General features: G+C 34.3%; 3 protein-coding genes across 5 annotated transcripts; all 3 read right to left on the bottom strand.

Moving 5' to 3' along the window:
- Positions 1-1,060: 1,060 nt before the first annotated feature.
- LOC100244262 (magnesium transporter MRS2-I) lies at positions 1,061-11,839 on the bottom strand. 3 transcript variants are annotated; one of them, XM_019220070.2, is made up of 11 exons: positions 11,338-11,839; positions 11,209-11,238; positions 10,502-10,649; positions 10,270-10,391; positions 4,196-4,309; positions 2,838-3,065; positions 2,705-2,749; positions 2,082-2,126; positions 1,954-1,983; positions 1,707-1,826; positions 1,061-1,612 (listed from the first exon to the last, which is right to left on the bottom strand). In XM_019220070.2, exons 1-11 carry the CDS (start codon positions 11,575-11,577, stop codon positions 1,526-1,528), a joined length of 1,209 nt encoding a protein of 402 aa, XP_019075615.1. In that variant the 5' UTR covers positions 11,578-11,839; the 3' UTR covers positions 1,061-1,525. The 3 variants fall into 3 exon arrangements, with proteins under 3 accessions (XP_019075615.1, XP_002284181.1, XP_010649991.1); XM_002284145.5 differs by having other exon boundaries at positions 1,161-1,612; positions 4,235-4,309; XM_010651689.3 differs by lacking the exon at positions 4,196-4,309 and having other exon boundaries at positions 1,161-1,612.
- Positions 11,840-13,447: 1,608 nt separating this feature from the next.
- On the bottom strand, positions 13,448-15,383 carry LOC100251077 (cytochrome b561 and DOMON domain-containing protein At5g47530). The gene is made up of 3 exons (XM_019220249.2): positions 14,447-15,383; positions 14,108-14,359; positions 13,448-14,024 (listed from the first exon to the last, which is right to left on the bottom strand). Exons 1-3 carry the CDS (start codon positions 15,059-15,061, stop codon positions 13,731-13,733), a joined length of 1,161 nt encoding a protein of 386 aa, XP_019075794.1. The 5' UTR covers positions 15,062-15,383; the 3' UTR covers positions 13,448-13,730.
- Positions 15,384-15,820: 437 nt separating this feature from the next.
- LOC100249428 (protein transport protein SEC23 G) lies at positions 15,821-19,387 on the bottom strand. The gene is made up of 2 exons (XM_002284125.4): positions 18,187-19,387; positions 15,821-17,619 (listed from the first exon to the last, which is right to left on the bottom strand). Exons 1-2 carry the CDS (start codon positions 18,907-18,909, stop codon positions 15,961-15,963), a joined length of 2,382 nt encoding a protein of 793 aa, XP_002284161.1. The 5' UTR covers positions 18,910-19,387; the 3' UTR covers positions 15,821-15,960.
- Between the last annotated feature and the right edge of the window lie 2,858 nt (positions 19,388-22,245).

Here is a 22,245-nt window from a genome sequence, read left to right as displayed (position 1 = left end):
TCTTTACAAATCAAACATAACTATGGTATAATATATCCTATTGAGTATGATACCAAAACCAATCTTTTTCATTAGAAATGACATTTTAGGTTATACATATTTTACGCTATTCTACCCAGCTAAGCAAACATGGCCTTGGTGTTTGGATATAAATAAAGACTTTCATTGTATTTCTTGATAACCAAACAATAATTTTTGAAAAAAATTACATACCAAGTTATTGTCTAATAATCATTTTAATAATTCCATGAATGATTATGAGTTTTTATTTAGGATTGAATTATAGATATTTTATCATGAAAAGAATTATATTTATTAATACAATGTACGTTATAAATTTGTTTATGAGTCAAGTGCTTTAACCATTCAGCCATGTATTCTTGGCGGGGATCCTTGTACGTGGTGAATAATCAAATTCCTATTGAAATCATTACAAAAAACCAAATGAACAAAAAATAAAAAATAAAAAATAAAAAATAAAAAATAAAAAAGAAAAAAGAAAAAAAGGAAGAAATGGATAAGTTCCAAATGGGCTTCCTAGGTCAACTGCATGAGAAGAAAGAAAAAACTTAGAACTGGATGAAGAGAATGAAGAGTTTGAGAAGAAGACCTGGCTGGGCATGTATGTTGAGTTTGAAGCAAATGTTAATGTGGGCCCATGGAGGAAAACAATTATGAAACAAACTCATGTTTCTGTATGCTAGGCATCCAAACAACATGTAGTAGTTGACTGTCCAACTCATGGATTCAGAGAAGAGAACCAAAACAGAAATTCAGAGTATGAAGTAAAACCCTAATGCTGAAGAGTTGCTCATGTCCTCCTGTGTGCAAAACTTTATATGAAAAAATCCAAAACTTTTCTGCAACCACATTACCATCAGGTAAGTAAGGAAAAGATTTCTTTAAAAACAATGAATGCAAAGCCACATCAGTTCCACAACCATCAACCTCAAACTTAGTGGGGAAGAATGAGTAATACATTGATGATGCTGAACAAATTTCAAACTTCACAGAGATTGATCGAGTTTTTACCGAATGTCACTGATCAACTTCACGGACATAATACTGGAAATACAATTGCATTGTTATTATTAGTTACAGATATGTTTTGCAGAACATTAGCACTATGTGCAACCCAAGTCAGCCATATATCAGAGATGTAAGAACAAGTATGAATCAAAATTAAAAGAATACAGTAGTAATCTGTAGAGTGATTGTACAATTCTGTTGGTGCCTGAAATGGGTTAATCAGGCTGTTGGTAGTTTCTATAAAGACACAACAACCTTGGAACTAAAGCAATGATGCCAGATCAGATCCCTAATCTCTTAGATAAAGAGAAATAAATTAACCATGCCAGCAGAGCTACCAAGGGCAATCTATAAGGAAGACTAAGGGGCCACCAATCCAAGGAAGGGTACAGCATCTTCACATTTTTCTGATAAGACTCAGCAACCCGCCCTAGGGTATTATTCCAGTGATTCTTAAAACTCATCCTGCATGGCCGGCCTACTTGATATATAGATTTCAGGATCCAACAAGACCCTTGTGCCGAGCATATGACATGATCACTACGAAAAGAAGAGCACAACTTACACCTGTGACGATAACCACCTGAAAACAGGAAAAGAGAATCATTCAAGGGTACGGAATAGTATATCCATTCAAAAGTTCACAACCAAATTTACCAGATGAAATAATTGCATACCCATTTGAACATGAACCCATGATCATCATTCCAAGTATAGGGAATATTCATGCCAAATATTCCAGCCACCAAAGAATAGATGGATAAACAAACTGTTCCAGAACTTAAAAAGAGCTCTAACTGCAGCCATAAGGTGGAAAACAATAAAATAAATCTACTAAATCTATAAAAACTTCCAATATGATTGAAGGACTTAGACAATGACAGCAATAGCGATGTGTTACATAAGAGAGAATGATACAAGCACCTGAATCAACTGATTTCGATGATTGTCAAGCTGCAAAATTGAACATGAGGTCAACTTAGATGAAAGAAACATTCAGATTTGACCCAATATACCTGTTAATTTCAAGTAATAAAGCTTCAAGATGATACCTGAATGTTGATATAATCCTCCGTATCATCAATATATTCTCGCAACTACAAAATTTCAAGTTAAACCGTCATAATTTTGAAATAAGTATCATAAGTTTTATCCTTTCATAGGTCAACTAATTAGTTTATGCTAATCCAGATGTGATAGCAGATCATACAAAGGGCAGATGCACAACTGAAAGGGCATAGAAACATGAAAGAATTATGCATAGAAACTAAAGAATAGGCAAAGAGTTTATTTATGAGTTAATATACACAAGAAAGTCTGATTATATTGCCCATTTCTGGGTAGGCGTGGACAATTTCATCTGATGCTACATAGTCTGCCATTGTCAAGTTAAGTGGAGAAAAAGATAGAACCATAATTTTGTACGTCATTTTTCTAAATTTTCAAACCAACATTTTCATTTTGTCATATCACTTGTACCAAAGGTATTTTCTCCACCTTTCCATTTTTTGTTTTGAAAAGAACAAAATGTGCATAAGAAAATGCATCAATAATCTGTTATATAACTCACTGATGGAAAGGCTAAGAATAAAATCACAATGTATTCCACAGAATTTCATGCTCCTGTGGGTTGCTAAGAATAGAAATGGTTAACAATGACAAGATACACCCATACCGTAGTTAATTTGTTCAATGTGCCATCAATTTGCATAAAGTAAGCCTGCATGACATTTCACTACACACTTTAGATGATAACTTCTTAACTGTCAATAAAACATGACAAACAAGACTGATATGAATGTTATAACCTCAAGTAACATTTCAAGCTCCTCAACGTCATTCTCATCTCCACGAACTGTAGCCACACTTGCTCTACTCACCCTGGAGATTTTTGAGCCAATAGTGGGGGAGGCAGCAAACCAATTGGGGGCACCTGAGCCGCTAACTGGTGAAGATGCACCAGCCAATTTTCTGGACAGATAAAGATCAGCCATATCATCATCATCATCCAGAAGTTGTTCAAGCTCATCCCTCACCTGCAATCAGTTATGAGCACCATATGAAGTCTTTAGTGTTAAGGCTGTGAAGCATACAAATTGAGCAGATAATTGATCAACTGCTGCTGATGGAAAATGTCAGAATAATGGTAATAAATTAATAATAATTAAATTGAATAGAGATATGCAGAGAGGTACAATGAAGCATCCAGACCATGACTTTATCTATGCCTTGATACATATCAGTACAAACCACAAATCTGGCAGGCTTGTTTCCATTGTCATTACTTCTAAAAAATTTGTCAGAGTATACACCTAAACTTATTCTTATTTTACTTCCCCAAAGTTTTCTTTTTCTATTAAAAAAAATTATTTCACCAAATTTTACTAAGCCTATTTTTACTAATTTAAAATTTTGTAGGCCCTTATCCTCCCATCAGCCTGTCCCACTGCTCTAATTGCAGAGAATGGGATAAGAGGGTAGAAATTTCATGTTTTAGTATTTGAAAAATCCATTGAATTGGCAATGGACTTCTGTTGGAGTAAAAAAAAATTGCACATGCTAGCATGGCACAAATGTAAGACCCAAAATCTGATAAGGGACTAGATATTTAAGAATTGAATTATTCTAACTATCATACAAATCAACCATTCAAGCTCTTCAAGATAGTTCATTCTTATGGACTCATTCCACAAAATTTTTGAACTTGTCTTATTCAGGTTTCACAGCAACTGCTAGTCCAAGATTGGTTACATGGGGTTTGGTGTCATTTGGTGAAAGGCCAAGAAGTGCATAGTTCATCAATTACATAAAAGTGGGTGCCAGGCAGGAATCAATTTCAAAGACATTTGCCTCACTTTTTGAGATCTTAAATTGACTATTACAATTAAAGAGAAGGAAAAGGCAGGAATCAATTCCAAATCTATTGTTAGTTCTTCTTATTAATGAGAGTTTCAACTATGATCACCTTCTTATATTGTAATTATATGGGATATAAAGTGGATTTTTCTGAAACTCTCTCAATTTAATTTGATGCCATACAAGTATGGTCAGGCAGAACATTCACCATTTGAGATCTTAATTGACTATAATTAATAACATTGAGACTTCCTGCCACATTAGTTGGAATTACGAGGAAAGTAGGAAAGTGATGTACATGTTCTATTACCATTGAAGAAGTGATCACACCTTTTGAACCCAAGCATACCTTTTGAACCCGAGCAGTCAATCTCGTCATTGCACTCTTCAATTTACGAACCCGATCCAAATTAAGGCTACTAATCTGCAGTTTACAGAAGACACATAATGATCAAAGATGACAAAAGCAGCAAGCTCAGAAGAAAAAAAACAAAAAGAAAGAGGCATATCTGAAACAATATAGGGTGATTAAGCCCTTGAGGCCTGGCTCAAGTGGTAAAGGGATGGGGAGGGTTTGTGGGAGGTTCTAGGTTCAAGTCTTAATGGGGAAAAAAAATTTACCTATCAAAAATATATATATATATATAGGGTGATCAGATATAGAGTGACCATATATATGGTAGGTAGCTAGACCAATGCCAATTTCAAAAAATCTAAGAACTCAACAACAGAACTGCTCTAACCTCCTTGCAGCCAACAAAGAAGAATAGATGGATTTAAGTACCTTAGCTAAAATACAGGGAGCTCACAGCTTCCAAAAGTTGCCCCACCAAACCCCTTGTCCAGGATCTAGAAACCAACAATTGGTAAAACCACAAATCCACCATAAAGCTGCCTCACCACTATGTGTAGGGGCACCAGAGACACAGGTATAACTCCAAAGGTCAGTCCATAATGAACGAGACATCCACCATCCTCACACTCCCCCCTACACATAATACCTATTCAGATCCACCATTTTCTGCTAGTTAAATGTTCTATGATTAAAATCTTATCCCAAACCATTTGTCAAAAGAAAAAACCTTTCAAGGGGCAATCAAAAGAGAAAAATCCTTCTCCAAAACACAAAGATAATTAAAGAAATGATTCACCACTAGCTACTCATTGACTCATCCAGTACATAGATCCTAAAAGATGGAAGGAGCCTTGACCAAAAAAAAATTAGAGTTTTTTTCTCAACAATTACAATTCCAGTGTATCTCCCAACCAGTAAGCCACCTCTCACCTTTTATGTGAAGTCAACCAAGTAAGGAAAATATATTGTCAAACAAGCATCCACACAGGAGATATCATATGAAACAGCGAATTTAAACCACATCCTAATCTAAGAGGTTCTTAAAAATCATCTGATCCATCATGATCCATTTCCACATACCAACTCCAAGGCTAGGCCCCAACTTCCTACACCACCATATAGAACCACCTCACCAAATTTCCATGCTAAAACCTCCCCAGAGGGAGTCTCTCTGAATCTCAAACCTTTAAGGCATTACCAAAAAAAAAAAAGTACCCACTCATCTCCACCATTGAACAAATCCCCAAGTTTCTTCCATCTTCCTCCTCAATAAAAGCTCTCGTATCTCTTTTCCACACTGCTGAATTTCAATGAACTAGATAAAGAAAGAGTGACAAATTAAATTGCATAAAATTTTGCAAAAATCCTAATGTTAATACTAAAAGAACTTATTATCCAAATAGGATCTGTGGAAAAAAAAGAAGAAGATTTGGCTACCCTGCTAAGGTGGTGTAGGATGGGCAGCTTCTGTCAACCAATTAGGATATGCCTTTTCGGGTGGGTGTGTGGGGGCTTCAAACAAAACTTCTGCTGCTTGGAACTCAATGGTGGAATGTTTTGAGGAAGAACTGTGATGTGAAAAGGGGAATCTTTATCTAAAGAGGCTAACTCATGCTTCTCAAAAGTACTTGGCCCAGTCTTATGATGTACTTTAAGTCTGCTTCTGTAGTAGAGGTCTCAGTTCGAAGATGTTCAGCAAAAGATCAAACAGGATTTTCTTTGTGGCAGTATAGAACATGTTAATAAGATTTATTTAGTACAATGCTCTACTGTTTGCACCATGAAGAAACAAGGGGTCTAGGTATTAGAAATATTCAAGTTTTCGTCAAAGGGAATCTATTTCAAGACCTTTTTATTTTTGGGCTTCTAATGTAAGAGTAAAGTGAACACTTTTTTTTTTTTCCAATTTAAATTTAAATTTTATAAGTAACATTTTATTTTCTGTTCCTGCTGGCAAAGAATTTGGAACCTTCCACATCCATATCCAAATCCCTTAGGAGAGCTTGGAGCTTGAAGGGTTATTAGGGTTATTGACATCCTTGTTCAATCAAAGGATTTGATGATAATGACATCCTTGTTCACAACTTAAGCATATTATTGGGTGAGACGATTTCCCTCTGATGGAAGTTATCTAGAACATTGAATCATTTTCTAGAGTTCTCTCCAAGCACCTTGTATTCTTTCCCTTTTTCAGTTGTGGTGTTTGTGTGACCCCAAGGTGGGATTTGTCGCTCAGGAAGCAACATTGAAGAAGATTTTCACCATAGCTAAGCTAATGAGAAGGGGTTGGACTATTGTGAATCAGTGCTTCTTGTATCACCAGGCTAAGGAGTTTGTATGTCACACTCCCTTCCATTGCACAGTGGTTGTTCTTTTGTGAATGCCCTTTTTCTTTATGATTTGCATCTCCTGGTTATTTTCTCTTTTGTTTTTATTTTCCTGGACGTTTCTTCTATACACCATATACTAGAGTTCGCCCCATTTCACTGCACATTAATTTATGCACTCACATTTACCCACAGAAAAACCTCAGTAAAAATACCAAAATTTCCAAAGAACAACAATGTGATACATTTTTACCAGGCAGAAATTGTCTAACCTCAAAACAGAACCTAGAACATGAGTCCAAGAAATATCTAAGAAAATAGGTTGTGGAATCTTTTTTGATAGGTAAAATTTCCTTTTCCGAGGAACCTAGAACCCCATGTCCCCACCCCAAACCTTTGCCACTTGAGTAGACCTTTACATCATGCTAGATGCAACCTAATTGATCACAGAGACCATGTTGCTTAATCAGCAGGTTTAGCAACACATTCTGCCAAGGAGGGCCTTTTTTTTTTTTTTTTTTTGATAGGCAAAGAAAGGAGAGATTATTATTTGGTTTGATCAGCCAACATTGTCAAGAACAGGAAATCCAGTGATTCAACTGTTATGTATTTCTTCAGCACTTAATTGATAGATTCGATAGGATCATTTCAGGGAGAGTGGGTGGGTGGGGGGTTGGGTTGGCTACCTCATAATTCAATTCTAACTGAAAAGGAAGATCTATCATATTATGTGTTTGGACCACACTCAGCTCTCAATTGACTTTCAAAGATCTTATTTCTCAGTAAATTCTTTGGGCTGCCTTCCAAAAGTTTAAAGATGAAACTGTAGCAACTATTCTAGGAAAATCAAAGGAGAGCTCTATTCATAAGTGAAGCTTGTTGTGCCATAGGGATAAATCATGACCAAGATATATGAAATTCCAAGAGAAAGCTTCCACAACGAAAGACCGAGAGTGATTTAAACAATTGTAAATGAAACTTAACACTACATCGGAATTCAGGTTAAGAAACAAGGACATTGGGAGTATTCTCTCACAACCTATGGAAGACATGATTACTTAATTTGAATCCAAGTTGGAATGTGTCAATCACATTTCATCTAAACTTGAAAAGGGCCTACTTATGAGGTTTGGTAGAGGCATTCTAAACTGTGGCCAGTGATGTCAATAGAATACTTGAATGTAGAGCAGGCAATGAATTGAGTTGAGGTTGGAAAAAGCACCAAATGTGAACTGAACCACTTTAAATGGTTCCTGCGAGAGGAGGGGGAATGTTGCCTGTAACTTACTTGGGCATGCCCCTAGGAGCTCCTCCCAAAGCATTAGCCACTTGGGATGTAGTAGAGGAGAGGTTTTCTAAAAGACTAGCAATGCAGGAAAGTGAATCTCTCTTAAATGGTGGGAGACTCACTTTAATAAAAAAATACTCTCAGCAGCCTACCAATATACTTCATGCCCCTTTTTGTTATTCCTAGATCAATGGCTTTGAGACCAGTGAAAATTTAGAGGGATTTCCTATGAGAAGAGGGGGCCTTGAGAAGAAACATCGTCTAATAGAAGACTCATTGATCTGCAAAGATAAAAAGAAAGGGGTTTAGGCATCAAGGACCTGCCCACTCTTAATAAAGCCTTCCTAGGAAAATAGTGTTGAAGATTTGTTCTAAAGAGGGATATGCTTTGGAGAAAGGTCAAAGTGGGCAAGTTTGGAGAGGAGACAGGTAGGTAGTGCTCTTAAGTAGGAAGGGAAGGTTATAGCATGGCTCACTTATCAAAAAAAGAAAAAAAAGAAAAAGGTTATAGCATTGGCTCATGGAAGTCGATAAGGAAAGGATGGGGATTTTTTAAGTCTCGGACAAGATTTGAGGTGGGCAAAGGGAGAAGAATCAAATTTTGGCAAGATGAATGGTGTGGTGATGTTCCTTTGAAGGATTCTTTTCCATCTCTATTCTCTTTTGCTGCTTCTAAAGAGTTATGGTTAAATGATGGTCAAGTGGTAGAGAGTGGGCCGATATTCTGGAACTCATGCTTCTTGAGACATTTCCAAGATTGGGAGGTGAACAATGTTGAAGAGTTGCTTTGGAAGTTATACGTGTTAGGAAGGAGTATCAGAGATGATGATAAAATGGTTTGGAAGACTAGCAAGAGGCAGGTAGCCTTAGTTAAGTCCTTCTACTCTACCTTGAAGTTGGAGGGAGAAGTGTCTTTCCCCTCAAAGATAGTGTGGGGCTCTTAGGCTCCTACCAAGGTGGGTTTCTTCACATGGGAAGCGACTTGAGGAAAATTATAACCATGAACTTAAAAGAAGAGGCTTGGTCTTGGCCTATTATTGTTATATGTGAAAAAATGTGAAAGAAGTAGACCATCTCCTCAACCATTGTGGGGAAGCTAAGGGGCCATGGCACTTATTGCTCTCTTTCTTTGGCATTTTGTAGATTCTTCCTCTTCCGGTGAAAGACTTGCCAATATGCTGGAATAGCAGTTCTACAGGCAAGAAGAGAATAAAGGCTTGGAGAATAGCTCCACTTTGCCTATTTTGGATAATTTGAAAGGAATGTAACTAAAGAATATTTGAAGGGGTGCAACACATGAATCAATCTCTTAAGGGCATCCTAATTTCTAATCTATACATGTGGTCTCATGTGTCTCTTAAGGATGTTGTTCAAGTTGGTTCCCCATCCTTGGTAGATTTAATTAAGTGGTTAAGCACTAATTATTAGATTATGATTGTAATCATTGGCTATTTCTTTTTTTTTTCTTAGATGTCTACTTCCTGTGTACTATGCATGCCTCTTTCTGATTGGCACTTTTAATATATTATCAATTAATTATAAATAAAAAAATAAAATAAAAAAACAGTTCCCTGGAACCAACTTAGAAACCAAAATTTAAAAATATGAAAACTTTCTAAAAACTAAAAGATGTTTATACATAGTATGTGTAGGAAAAATAAAATTGGGTTGGTTTTGAGTTCAAAGGCCTAGCCCAACTCCTTTATAATCAGGTTGAATTTAGGTTCCTAAACCAGTCCTTTAATATATGGCTTAAAAGAGCTCATTATTTCAAGCAGCAAAGCTAATCCAAAACAGATTTTGCGAAGTTTGAGGTATGGATAATTCCTCATTTTCAACCATGTCAGAAACATTTTGGAAAATTAGCAATCAATAACTAATAATGGTTCATGACATTACAAATGAATCTTAAGAGAGAATTAACAAAAGCTTGACAACAAGACTGGTTCAGGAATATTGCTTAATGGGCAATGAGTGAAGATTATTTGTTGCAAGTGATCCCTAAAAAACTAAAGACCAAAGGCAAACAAATAAGCAAATTCACATGGTCGTATATAGAACTTGAAGGAATAACAGAGGTTTGTAGATGCACTAAAATACACAAGAAGGGTATAAGTTCTATAGTGCTCCTTGCAAGCCTATAAATAGGTGGAGACCCCCATTTGTACCAATCCATCTCCAACATCTCATGACCAAAAGACCTCCAAAGTTCTCTTATAACAAGGGTACAAATAACAGTTTTTAAAATTTATCAATGGATAGTATAATGCACAATTTCTCCCCTCGCACCCCTAACAAAAGTTTCTCGTTCCACCATTGATGACCCTAAGTTGACATCAGAAACTAATGATCTTGGACAAAATTTATTCCTATATGCAGAAATATTAAAAGAAAACAAGAAAAGTCCTACTCACCTTGGACGTAAGCTGATCCAAAGCTGGATAAGCAGCAGTTTCCAGTTCTGTTGTACGTGCAGCAAGAAAACTACAAATGGCTTCCAAAGCCACCTCAAGAGCCCGGAATTCAAAGGGAGACTCTACATTTATGACACAGATCATTCAGAAAACTAATTTTCAAGAAAGACAGAAAAATCTCTACTTGTATTCATATTATTTCCTTCAAAATCACTAGATTAGTGAGACATACCATCTTCTTCACCTGCTTCAACATCATGGTGCCCATAATCTTTCCCATCTCCTTGACCTTGGCGAAAGGCATTAACAGGAGGCAGTCGCCTTTGAAGCTCCTCAACAACAGGAATAACATTTTCATCTGATGGATCTCGAAGCAACACCTATCCAATAATGAAATCACAATAACAACTTAACACAAGATTGAACAAAAAGTATGTAGTTCGCAAATATCAAATGAACAAGCGAGCTTGCTGAGCATGAGATACAATTTTTCAACATAGATATATCATATAAGATGTCACTTTAATTTCAACAGAAAGCATGTAATTGACATGTGTCAAACCCCAAATGGAATCATTCCCAAAACTGGTCATCCTAAACATTATTTTTCTAACTTTTAATTAGATTACGACAATTTAGTCTATGTAGACCTTGGACAAATTCCCAACATTTCAAAGTCTATATCTTAACTCATAAATCCAATTGAGAGTCAGAAGAAAATTCAATGCTCTAATACCATTGACCGAGTAGCATCATCAACACATGTGCTCTCCAGCATAAAATTCCCACTCTGTTTTGTAGCAAAATGATATTGTTTGCTGTGATACCTAGCATTAATTTAATTTCTTCTACCAAGCATAGACTGCAAGCATTGTTTCAACTAAATAATAATCAAACAAAGAAAATAAAGAAAAGGAAACATAGATTTAAACAACTGACCTCTTCAGCAGTGATGATAGCCTTGATATGCTGAAACACCCAAGAATAAAAAAGGAAAAAAATATATCAAAACCCAAAATATCAAACAAAAAACAATCAAAACAAAACCAAAAATTTAAAGAAAGGAACCTCTAAGTTCAGAACAATGGCCCTCTCTCGACCCAATATAGTAGAAGGGTAGGACAAGAGGGGATCAAGAATCCGAAGATCTCTGGCATGAATCTGAACACGATGCATAATCGCATACTTGTCCAAATCGAGAACAGTCTTCTCTCCACTGCAATCCATCATTATCCAATTCCTCGACGCCGTTTTCTTCTTCATTGCTGCCTGCGGGTCCGCCGGCACAACGTATCCTTCTCGACCCATTTCTCCTTACCATATCAAACCCTGCAACCCGCTTCTCCAAGATCTACACCAATCCACAGAACACCAACTACATCTTCGCTTCTTACACCACTTCCCAGAAAACTATTCTTTCCTTTTCCTTCTGGGACAGAAATATTTTCATATTTCCATGCTCCAAACTGTTTGTTTTTTCTCTCTCCTTTTTCCGTTTTTCTCCCCGATTAACCACTCACACATCGCCACGTGTTCCCAACATGTTCAGAAACTAAAGGTTTCACCGTTTGCGTAACTCACTACCTTCATCCGGTCTGCACTCATATAGAATTAAATTAATATTTTTCGAATTACCTGTTTGGAATTATTCGCTGAATTCAAACAATAATGCGTTTTTTAAGCAATAGAATATATGCTAAATCGACGGCCACAAACGTCACTGAACAGAAAAAATTATTATTTCCTATTATAAAAGGCATTATTCGTCTGTATGAATGCGACGCTGTCACTTTTCTTAAGTCAAAAGCGATCAGCGGCAGTTGAGGTGAGTCATGCCACGGGCGGCTTGACCCCAAATTTGTATAAATTAGTGTACTTTTTGTTAACAAGCTGTTAGACACGGATTCATGCAGTTTCCTCCTTTTTGCTGTGAGCGTAGAACGTATGATGACAGTAGTCCATTGTCTATTCTTGGTACATGTAAAACTTACTTCCAAGGAAGTAAATAAAATAAATATTTATCCATCTATATAAAAGAAAATTTATGTAAATTCCAAATATGGGAGACTTCCTTTCCCGGAAAGTAAAGTATCGAGAAAAAAAAAATTCTACAAAAAATTATTTACTCAAAAAAAAAATCAAATATAATTAAAATTAATTATAAATTTACATATTTTTAAATTATTTAATTTTTATATAAAAGAAGAAAAATAAGTTAAATAAATTTAAAGTAATATATAAAATAATTTATTTATTTTAAATTTATTTTTTATTTTTTTCATTTTATTTTCTTTCTCTAACATTTTTCTTCTTAGGAAACAAACGTAATAGAGTCATATAAGGTTATTAAAAAATTAATACTCTTCTAATTGTTTTTTAATCAATAAAATGAAGTTTTACATTTTTTGTTTTTGAAATTGTGTACTAAATTTTATCAAATGATTGTATAAATTCCCTTAGTGTAAGAATATAGACTAAAGTTATAACTTGTAATAATATACCAATAATATTTTTTGTTTATTAGACTTATTTTTGGAGATAACAGCAGACTAAGATTTTTTTGGTGTCTTAATTAATTAGACAAATTTAAAGTTAAAATAAACAGGTTAAAGATATGTTTAAAAATTTTATCTTTTTGCTTAATACTTAATAAAGTGCAATTAAATTTTATTGCTTAGGCATTGAACTTTAAAAATAAAGCTAATTTTAATGTTTTTAAATACTTTAATTAAATAAAAATCAATTTATGACATCACTTTCCAAGTAGAATATGAAAAGTAAAATATGAGTGTATATCAACACCTTTAAAGATTGCATTTGACCTTTAAATACAAATTTTAATATTTAAAAATATTTTTAAGTAATATGTTTCATGCTTTATGTTTTTCAAAATAGAAAATAATTGTAATTTTTATATATAAAAAATACAATAACTGTTATAAAAAGTATGAACTTACTTTATGTTTTAAATTTTTTATAATTATAATTTTTTTAAAAGCCATTATTTTTTAAGAGAAGGCTTAAAGAATTCTTACATTTTATGCAAAAGTTATTATTATTTTTTATTTTTAAAAATAGAAAATAAGAAGTACATCCAAACAGCACCTTAAATATTCATTTTTTATAATCTTTTTAAGTTTCTAATAAAATGTGGAAAAAAACCCACAGAGAGATGGTATTGAATGATGAAGTAATTCATTCTCTATTACAATAAATAAATAAATAAAAATAAAAACACTCATCCCTGAGTTTTGTGGTAGATATATGATGGTTGCAACCAAATTAGAATTGAGGGAGAATGAGTGGGCTGCACCTTCGAATCCCCAACATAAATTTTTGTTTGCTTTTCTTCAATTTTCTTTTCCTAATTTTCTAGTGTAGGACTATTAATTAAGAAGATAAAAAAAGTTGTGTTGATTGTGAAAGAACAGCCAATTGATTCAGATGCATGTCTTCTCCATCTAAGCTTCCTCTTCTTGTGGATTGGGTGGCGCCTGGCCATGAACTACGGCCTTCTTCGGCTTAGACTTCACATATGTCATAATAAACTCCAGCCCAACTGAAATGATGCCCAACCCAGAAATTACAAGGATGTAAATAATCTTCCACTTCTTCTGGGGTTTCAATATATCAAAGCCTTTGAAAACATTGAACACGCCCAGGATGATGGTGCCGTAGCCAATCAAATGGTGGTATATGTTCCATATTTGTCGTAGTTTATGTTCCTCCTTGGGCCTCAGGAAGAGAGCAAGAACCTAAGCAACCAAACAAATATGGTCAAATAGATTACGGGATGACTATGCCAATTGACCGTGTCCAAATCAAGGCAATCACATACCTGAAGTGTGGCAGAAACAATGAGGGCAATGCCGATGTATCTGTGGATGGTGTGTTGGATTCCTAGTGACCGATAGTCTAATATGAGATCGGTTGCCCTACCAAAAACACCGGCAGCATAGGCAGTGCACTGGCAGAAAACATGGAGGTAGAACCAAGCTGGACCTGTGTTGGATGCTTTTAGGTACCTTGCTATGATGACTCCAATAGGCATTAGAGTACCCCAACTGATTGTATTCACCAGGACATCAACCTGAAAATCCAGAGTCAAGAAAATATTCAGACTCCAATGTAGGCATTAAGCAACAGTTAATCACAGAAGATAAATTGAATCACTTACAGTTTTCATATCCCATGACTTTCCTGATCCTCTAGTGGCTGCAGTCTTTTTCGAAAGAAAATCAATGCTTCCAAAGGATTGCATGTTAGCTCCAGACAACGCATGAATCCCAGGAACATTCCCATAGACCGGGCCTTCTTGCCAGACGTGGTTCACCATTGTGGTGTTCCCAGGAAGCTGTATGGTAGCAAATATAATCATATCGCAGTTTTCCTGCATAGCAGAAAGATCAAAGACCGGGAAACTCAAACTGCCTTGTTGCAGCTGAGTTTGGTAGCTTGTTATTGGAGAGGTGTAAACGGTCATGCTCCCATCAGTTCCCTGGAAAGCAACAAGCGCCTGGGATCCAACCATGCCCCTGGTAGTAGGATTGATGGCCCAGGAAATCCATGTGGAAGGAGCCACTCCAGTTTTCCTATAAGCCAATTGGACCAACTGGGAAGAGGGGTCATAGTTCCAGTGAATGGAAGAGTCCAGAACTGGAAGATCATAGCATGAACTAAAGATCTGGTTGTTGGGAAAGTTGCCACTGGTGCAGGATTGCGCATGGGAAAGGGACGTTAACAGAGAAAACAAAAGGCATAAAAGTTGCAGAGATTTGAAAAGGTTGGCCATGGCTACACTGGAATAGGAAAAGAGGGAGAGACTATGGGACTTGCGTGAGTGAAAGGCAGTTGGCTATGTATGCATACATATATATACTATAGTTGCTAATTTGGTGGGTGGAAGCCTATGTTCTTAAGCAGAGGAACATTTGGAATTAGGAAACTTTCCAAATCTTGGGTGAATCTCGAACTGGCTGTATCCTTTTAATTTTGATTTATTTCATTAATTTGTCAATACCATACCCCATACACAATCTATTTTCCTGCCTTCCTAAATTTTCCTACGATCTTTCTATTTTAATTTCTAATGCATCAACGTACTCCATGTTAGGATTCTGTGTCCTAAGTCCTAACAAGGTTACGTGGGATACAACTACTAAGTTGTGGAATCGGGAGCTATAAAAGATAGGTTTAATAATGTTTTATTGCATGAAAATATGTTGTCTCAGAATTTTAATTATTTGAAATTTAAAAACATATTTGTTACATCCATATATTGATTTAAGTAGTAATAGACATGATCCATGATAACACTCGAGTAACTTCTCGACTGAATTTTAAGACGATGTGCTCTCAACCAAGAAGAATTTTAGAGAAAACAAAGGCCCAAATGAAGACAATTGAATTTGTAAGTCGATTTCTACAAGAGTCATTGTCCCATGGAAGCAGGGTTGATATGGGAGTCAGAAAGGTAAAGATACAACCAGGGAAACCATTTGAGAGGACAAATGCCTGATGAATAACTAGAGAAAACTCATTCATAATGATTAGTAAAACAAAGCAAAAAGCAAAATTAATTAAACAAAACCTCACGCCTGGAGCAGGGGACTTCTGAGAAAACGACATCTGATTTTTTAATTTTCCTATAATTACAGAAAATGAAGAAACCTTCTATACAAATCTGCTTCATCAACCTTGTACTGCCAAGGTCTGCAAGTGTTCAATAAAAACTTGCAAGCTAAAATCATCAGTAAATATGAAATCCATACCATCCGTGTGTGTTGAATGCTGAGTAACAGATGGATTCAACTTGGCAAGAAGAAATCTTGCTTGACTGCTGTGTTGGTCACACTTTATAAGTTTGGGCACTGGAATCCGTTCTGCTACTACTTGCTCTGCATCAAGCTCTGGGGCTTCCAACAGCTTTCGCAGATTCTCATTGTTTGGGTCCCTGTCATACCCAAGCTTCCGCCACTGAGCAATCTTAGACCCATAATGAATTACGACATAGAAGTAAGAATCAAATAGCAAAATAACGTCTGGAGAGATTGAGCGAACATCCAGGAGGACTGGAACAGGAGGCCCATCAAAAGAGTATTGGAAAAGGGTGGGTTGTATCATTATAACAGAACCAACCACCCCTTCACGGTTCAGCATCAGTCGGAAGAAAGCAGTTTCATCAGGACTGCTATTAAAGATATCAATAAACTGTGACCTCCTTAAATGGTACATGAACTGTGGGTACAAAGAGAAATTGGCTGACAGGCGAAAGGAAGATGGATCTTCTTGTATGTAGTCCCCAAACTTGGAAGCAAAACGGATCAGTTCATTATCCAGCCATCTGATGACATCTCGAGCATAACACGTCTCTGCTCGATGGATGGCAAGTCTGGCCATGACTGAAGCTGCTGCTTCTTGATCAAACCCAGCGGCGATTTCTGGTGAGTGCTTCCCCACCCATCTTCTTGCCACAGTGGTAACCCTTTTCCGCATTCCCATGTTCCCATGTAGATAACGTGTTATGAACTGTATGAAGAATGCAGAACCGGGTTGAACTTTCTGCTCATCACCCACTTGGAAGAAGAAAGCAATGCATGTTTTATTAGTCAGTGTGCCCAACTTCCACATATAAGTACCACCCTCACCAATCTCATTCTCACTCACTAAACTGTTCTTTTTCCGAAGGGACACACAAGGTCCAAGAGCTCCACAAAGTTTAACATCTTTTGTGGTCACTATCTCAATAGTTGAATCAAAATACATCATCAAATTCCCTTCTTCATCCCGATTGAATATGTGCCGCAGGCATTTTCTGAACTGATCTGACTCAAATGACTCCCCTAGCATCATGAATCCGCCTGAGGTCTCAACAGGGACTTTCAACTCTGAGGCTCCAACTTGATCAAGAGAACAAGCAAACAAATCAAGAACAATAGATGCATCTGATAATCTCTGCGACAATTTCTTGTAGAAGCCGCTAGACTTTCTATAATAAGGTGCATGACCGTTAATGAGGTCTCGGTGAGTTCTGATGGCATTACTCAGGTCTGAGTTTACAATAATCCCAGGGCCAACTGTTGCAGGCCCGGATGTAAAGACCATGATCCGTGAACCTTTGTTCACCAAGCATCCTTCTAGAAGTCCAATGGCAGCTGATATCGCTGCTCCTGTGGACCTAAGAGGGCGGTGGCCTGGCAAGACCTGCACTGAAGAATGAATCTCTTCAATCGCTGTTGTGATACTGAACTCACATTCAGATACTGGAACCAGAAAAGTTTGCTTTTCAGCAGTCGGTGTCTTTCCAAGTTGCTGCTGCTTTGTGCGAGTAATACCCAAGAATTCTTGGATCTGCAGGTAAGGAACAATTTACTAAAAGGTGAGCAGATAAAAGTATATCGAATTATGAGAAAATGCCAAAGAGTTCCAGAGCCAGAAATCTATTGAAATTCCAACAAGATAAAAGAAAATCTCTTTTTACTACCTTATTCCTTCCAAACTTTAATTTTGTACCACTAATAAAATGAACAAGCAAACAACAGGGCTTTCAACCCAAACTACAGTCCTGGTGCCCCACAACGAGTAAAAGCTTTAGAGGCCAGGGTAAGAAAAGCAGAGGTCAATTCTATAACATGAATGTCCAAATTGTATTGCGAAAGATGGATAAAAAGGAGGTGGTGAATTCAATAAGACCAATATGCCGACCAGCTAGCAACCAATTGGAAAAAAGAAAAGAAAAACTATGCTTAAAATGGCAATGTATTAAAAAAATATCTCTCAGAAAATTAGCTAAAGCTGAGTAAACTGTTTTTTTCTTCCATTCCGAAGTCCACAGAATAGATATTTTGCTATAAATAGTAATCATGGAGTTGCGAATATTTTTTAACAAAACAGAACATAAATTGAGGGTTCATATACCTGATCCGATGAGAGTTCACGGTCACCATGAAACAGCACAACCCTCGAGCACTCAGCGAAACAAAGATCATGAACACACACCATCGAGTCAAAAGTAACCAACCCCACCATAGTATTTTCCGGCAACTGCGCAAGAACATGCAACAACTCATTCTTAAGCGCCCGAAGCTCCTCCGCAGCCGAGCAGGCGTCCACTACAAACACAAACGCCGGCCCCAACACACGAGAATCCGCACCCGACAACGAGGACGATGAAAAGGACGATACTAAAGATGAAGACGACCTGAAGGACGATAATGAAGAAGAAGACATCGTCCCATTTCCCCAATTGGGATTCGGATTCAAATTCAAATTCGAGGTGGGATTGGAGCTTTTCCGACCGAGTTGGTACTCGACGGTGCTGTAAGTGGGGAACAGCTCCGCTGGAAGATTGTTCTCTCCGATGCCACTATAGGAACGCGGAAACGAGTTCTTCTGGTAACAAAAGGGGCAGACCCAGATGCGAGATTGGTACTCCACGCGGGCGTAGGGGTTCAAGACGGCGCCGCACCGACTGCAGATGAGAGGGTCGTATTGCAGCAAAGGAAGCTCGCTCGATTGCATCAAGGGGGTACACATTATGCTGAGTGGGATTACTAGAGCCGATGCATCTGGTTTGAAAGGTGGCCATGAGTTCCAGGTCCACCTGAGGCCTTCGATCGTCTCCAATTCGACGAAATCCATTGGGCTGGGTTGGGATTTTAGCTTGGATTCATGGGGTACGAAGGATTGGGGGGGACCCAGCCCTAAGAGAAAGCAAGGAGCATGGGAGTTGTTTGGAAGAAAAGAAAAGAAGAGAAAAGACAGGGAAACGGGAAGATGATAACTGATAAGATGAAAAACCCTGAATCAGGTCAAGGGTTTGGGATTTTGGTTAAGACTAGATCGATCGGAGTTTCTGATGATCGGACGATCGGCCATGGATTGGTTTTGGACCATTACCAAGTATAATTTGCCAAATGGGAAAAAGGTCACGTGATGCCCCGCGTGAGTGTTCGCGGTTCAAACTTCAAAGAAAAGTAAAATAGACCCATCCAGGGCATCATAAGATAGATACCTTTTATTTCACGCAAGGCAAATCCTGATTTTTTTTTTTTTTAGAAAATTTCCATGGTTCTTTGTCATCGTATCATGATTCAAAACTTCTCATATAAACAAATCTTTATGTCACTTAGAATTGTCACTTAAATTCTAAAAATTTATTTGATATTTCGCATTAGAATAAAATTTCTAACGGCATATAAATATGAATTTTTCTTAATTTTATAAATTATTTTAAAGTCATGAGACTCTTTTAAATCTAAAATATTTTAAAGTTATGAGACTCTTTTAAACTCATAACAGAATATCTATACGGTTGGGTACGGATAATCCTTTGAAGGTTATTTGTTTGTTTGGCTCCCAAGATACATTCTGTTTGCATGATTCTATACCATTGGTGCTCCTTGTAATTTAATTATATTATTTCAAACAAATTAAAATTTATGTTATGTTTGATTTGTTAAAAAGTGTTAAAAATATTAAAAAATTATTTTTTTTATATTTAGTTTTGCTATAAAAAATAAGAAATAAAATCAAATATAATATAAATTTATCAAAAAAAAATTATACATTTTTAAATTATTTAATTTTTATATAAAAAAAATATATATGTAAAATAAGTTTTAAGTAAGATATACAATTACTTATTTATATTAAACTTATTTTTATTTTTTATTCACTTTTTTTCTACTTACTTTATTTATGTATATATATACTTTTGAGTTTCTAATCGTAGACCTTTCCTCCCTTTATTTTATAATCAATTTGTTGTAAATAAATAAAAACTTTGAATTGATTAAATAAAATAAAAATAAGGATATATTTATAAAACCATTTTCAAATAATATATTTATAAAAAATATTATATGTATTTTAATAATCTATATAAACATATATGATGAAAAATTTATATGTAAACAAGGAAGAAGTTACATGTAAGAAAATTTTTATTTTTAAACATTGGAACCAAAAGAAAAATAAAAATAAAAAGAGAGGTATTAATGTCCTGTTTTATAACTATTTTCAAAATTAATTTTTACTTTTTTAAAATAAAAAATATGAAAAAACACATTTTGCAATTAAAAAATAAAAAATAATTTCTATTCTTAAAAATGTAAAATATGATATTTTTACTTTTTAATTGTTTTGTAATGTATTGTTTTAAAAAATAACTATATAATGATTAAAAATAAATATTACATATAAATATTGTTTTAAAATATAAAAAATAGAATAAAAACATTTTTAACTTCTCAACTAACTTTTGTTTTACAAAACATTATAAAATAATTTTAAAATATTATTTTCAAAAATTATTTTTCAAAACCATTTTTTAAAATACTTTTCCAACATGTTATTGTCTTAGTATTAAAATTAGACAAAAACAATAATTTTAATGCTCATTATTAGAATGAAATTTTTATATATTTAATAGCAATATATAAAATTAGAATTATTGAATTATTGGAAAAATTAATTTTAATGAACAAGACTATAAGAAATATTTTGGACATATATAAAAAGATAATATAAAGAAATTAAAATGGAAGCATTAGTTTTGTACATAAAATAATATAATTTTGATATAAAAATATTTTAATATGTAAATTTGAATAATATTGTAATTATATATAGATAATATTTTAATTTTAGTAAAAAAATAAATATAAATAGAATGATTGAGATTTGAGAATATGTTATGAATTGATTTAAATAAGTAAGTTAAGTAATTCTAATGAAATAAGGAAAATAAAACTTCTAGAAAATTATGATAATAAAAATAAAAAATGATTAAGAGTACATGTCACAACAAAACGCTTTTAGTTTCAAAAATGTTTTTGAAAAAAAAAAGAAGATATTTGACAACATTTAAAAAACGCTTTTAAAAGTGTAAAAAATCACTTTATAGTATTTTTTATAAAAACATTTGATATGTGAAGTGTTTTTAGAGTTCATCCGACAATGTTTTAGGAAGTGCTTTTAATTTAAAAGTATTTTATTAAAAAAAATTAGATATTTAACAAATTTTATGAAATGCTTTTAAAAATATGAAAAATTATTTATAGTATTAGAAAATCATTTATAATATTTTATAAAAAAAATTTTGATAGATGATTTTCCTAAAAACATATATATAAAAAAAAAAATTGGAGTGATTCTAAAAAACATTTTTAAAACTTAAATGATAAAATTTTTTAAGTGTTAGAAATATTAAAAGTGTCTCATATAATCATTGTCAAATGGTTGTATTTTATTTGATAGTGTTTTTTTAGAGAATAGTATAAATAATTTTTCAAAATTTTAAAAGTATTTTATAAAATTTGTTTAACACCTAATTTTTTTTTTTATAAAAAAAAAACACATTTTAAGCTAAAAACCACTTCATAGAATTAATATAAAACAAGTTTTTAAAGTGCTTTCTAAAATCACTTTTAAAATATAAATATAATATTATGAAAAATATGGAAAAATTGTACTTTGACCCAATTGACCTTAAGTCTATAAAACCCGCCCAAGACCTTGCGAAAAGTATGAAAATTGAGAAGAGGGATATCAAACTTCAATATTTTCCCGAAAATGTTCTTTAATGATCGTGAAAAAAAAAAACACAAAATATAAGCTGAAAATCATATCGGGCTTTTTTTTTAAAAATAAAAGTATAAAAAAACATTTTTAGAATAAAATTGAAAAGCAAATTTTTTTTTTAATAAAATCTAATTTCCCTTTTTAATTAATTGAGTTTTTGTTTTAACAAATTATTTTTTTAAGTAAATCTTTTTTTTTAAGGATAAAACTGGGATAACTTTATTTAAAAATAAATTGTAATGTTTTTCTAAATAAATTTGAGAGTTTTTTTAAAAAAAAAACATAAAATATATTTTTTATATAGTTATTTTCTAATTCAAATAGAAATTGGTTTTTGTCAAAAAACGAAAAAAGAAAAATTTTTTTGTAAAAAACATTTTCTTCTATTTAAGA

The sequence above is a fragment of the Vitis vinifera genome, chromosome 5 (assembly GCF_030704535.1).
Source record: "Vitis vinifera cultivar Pinot Noir 40024 chromosome 5, ASM3070453v1".
Lineage (NCBI taxonomy): Eukaryota > Viridiplantae > Streptophyta > Magnoliopsida > Vitales > Vitaceae > Vitis > Vitis vinifera.
The sequence above is the reverse complement of the archived record's forward strand: the minus strand, read 5'-3'. Positions and strand labels throughout refer to the sequence as shown.

Excerpts from the sequence above, each read along its gene's own strand:
- LOC100251077 (XM_019220249.2), bottom strand. The coding sequence starts at position 15,061 with ATGGCCAACCTTTTCAAATCTCTGCAACTTTTATGCCTTTTGTTTTCT. Across the intron at positions 14,360-14,446 it reads AGTCATGGGATATGAAAACT|GTTGATGTCCTGGTGAATAC; the intron begins GTAAGTGATTCA and ends CTGGATTTTCAG. Across the intron at positions 14,025-14,107 it reads TTGTTTCTGCCACACTTCAG|GTTCTTGCTCTCTTCCTGAG; the intron begins GTATGTGATTGC and ends TTGGTTGCTTAG.
- LOC100244262 (XM_019220070.2), bottom strand. The coding sequence starts at position 11,577 with ATGGGTCGAGAAGGATACGTTGTGCCGGCGGACCCGCAGGCAGCAATG. Across the intron at positions 4,310-10,269 it reads TGGATCAGCTTACGTCCAAG|ATTAGTAGCCTTAATTTGGA; the intron begins GTGAGTAGGACT and ends TGTAAACTGCAG. Across the intron at positions 2,127-2,704 it reads CATTGAACAAATTAACTACG|TTGCGAGAATATATTGATGA; the intron begins GTATGGGTGTAT and ends GAAATTTTGTAG.
- LOC100249428 (XM_002284125.4), bottom strand. The coding sequence starts at position 18,909 with ATGGATTTCGTCGAATTGGAGACGATCGAAGGCCTCAGGTGGACCTGG. Across the intron at positions 17,620-18,186 it reads GTGAACTCTCATCGGATCAG|ATCCAAGAATTCTTGGGTAT; the intron begins GTATATGAACCC and ends CCTTACCTGCAG.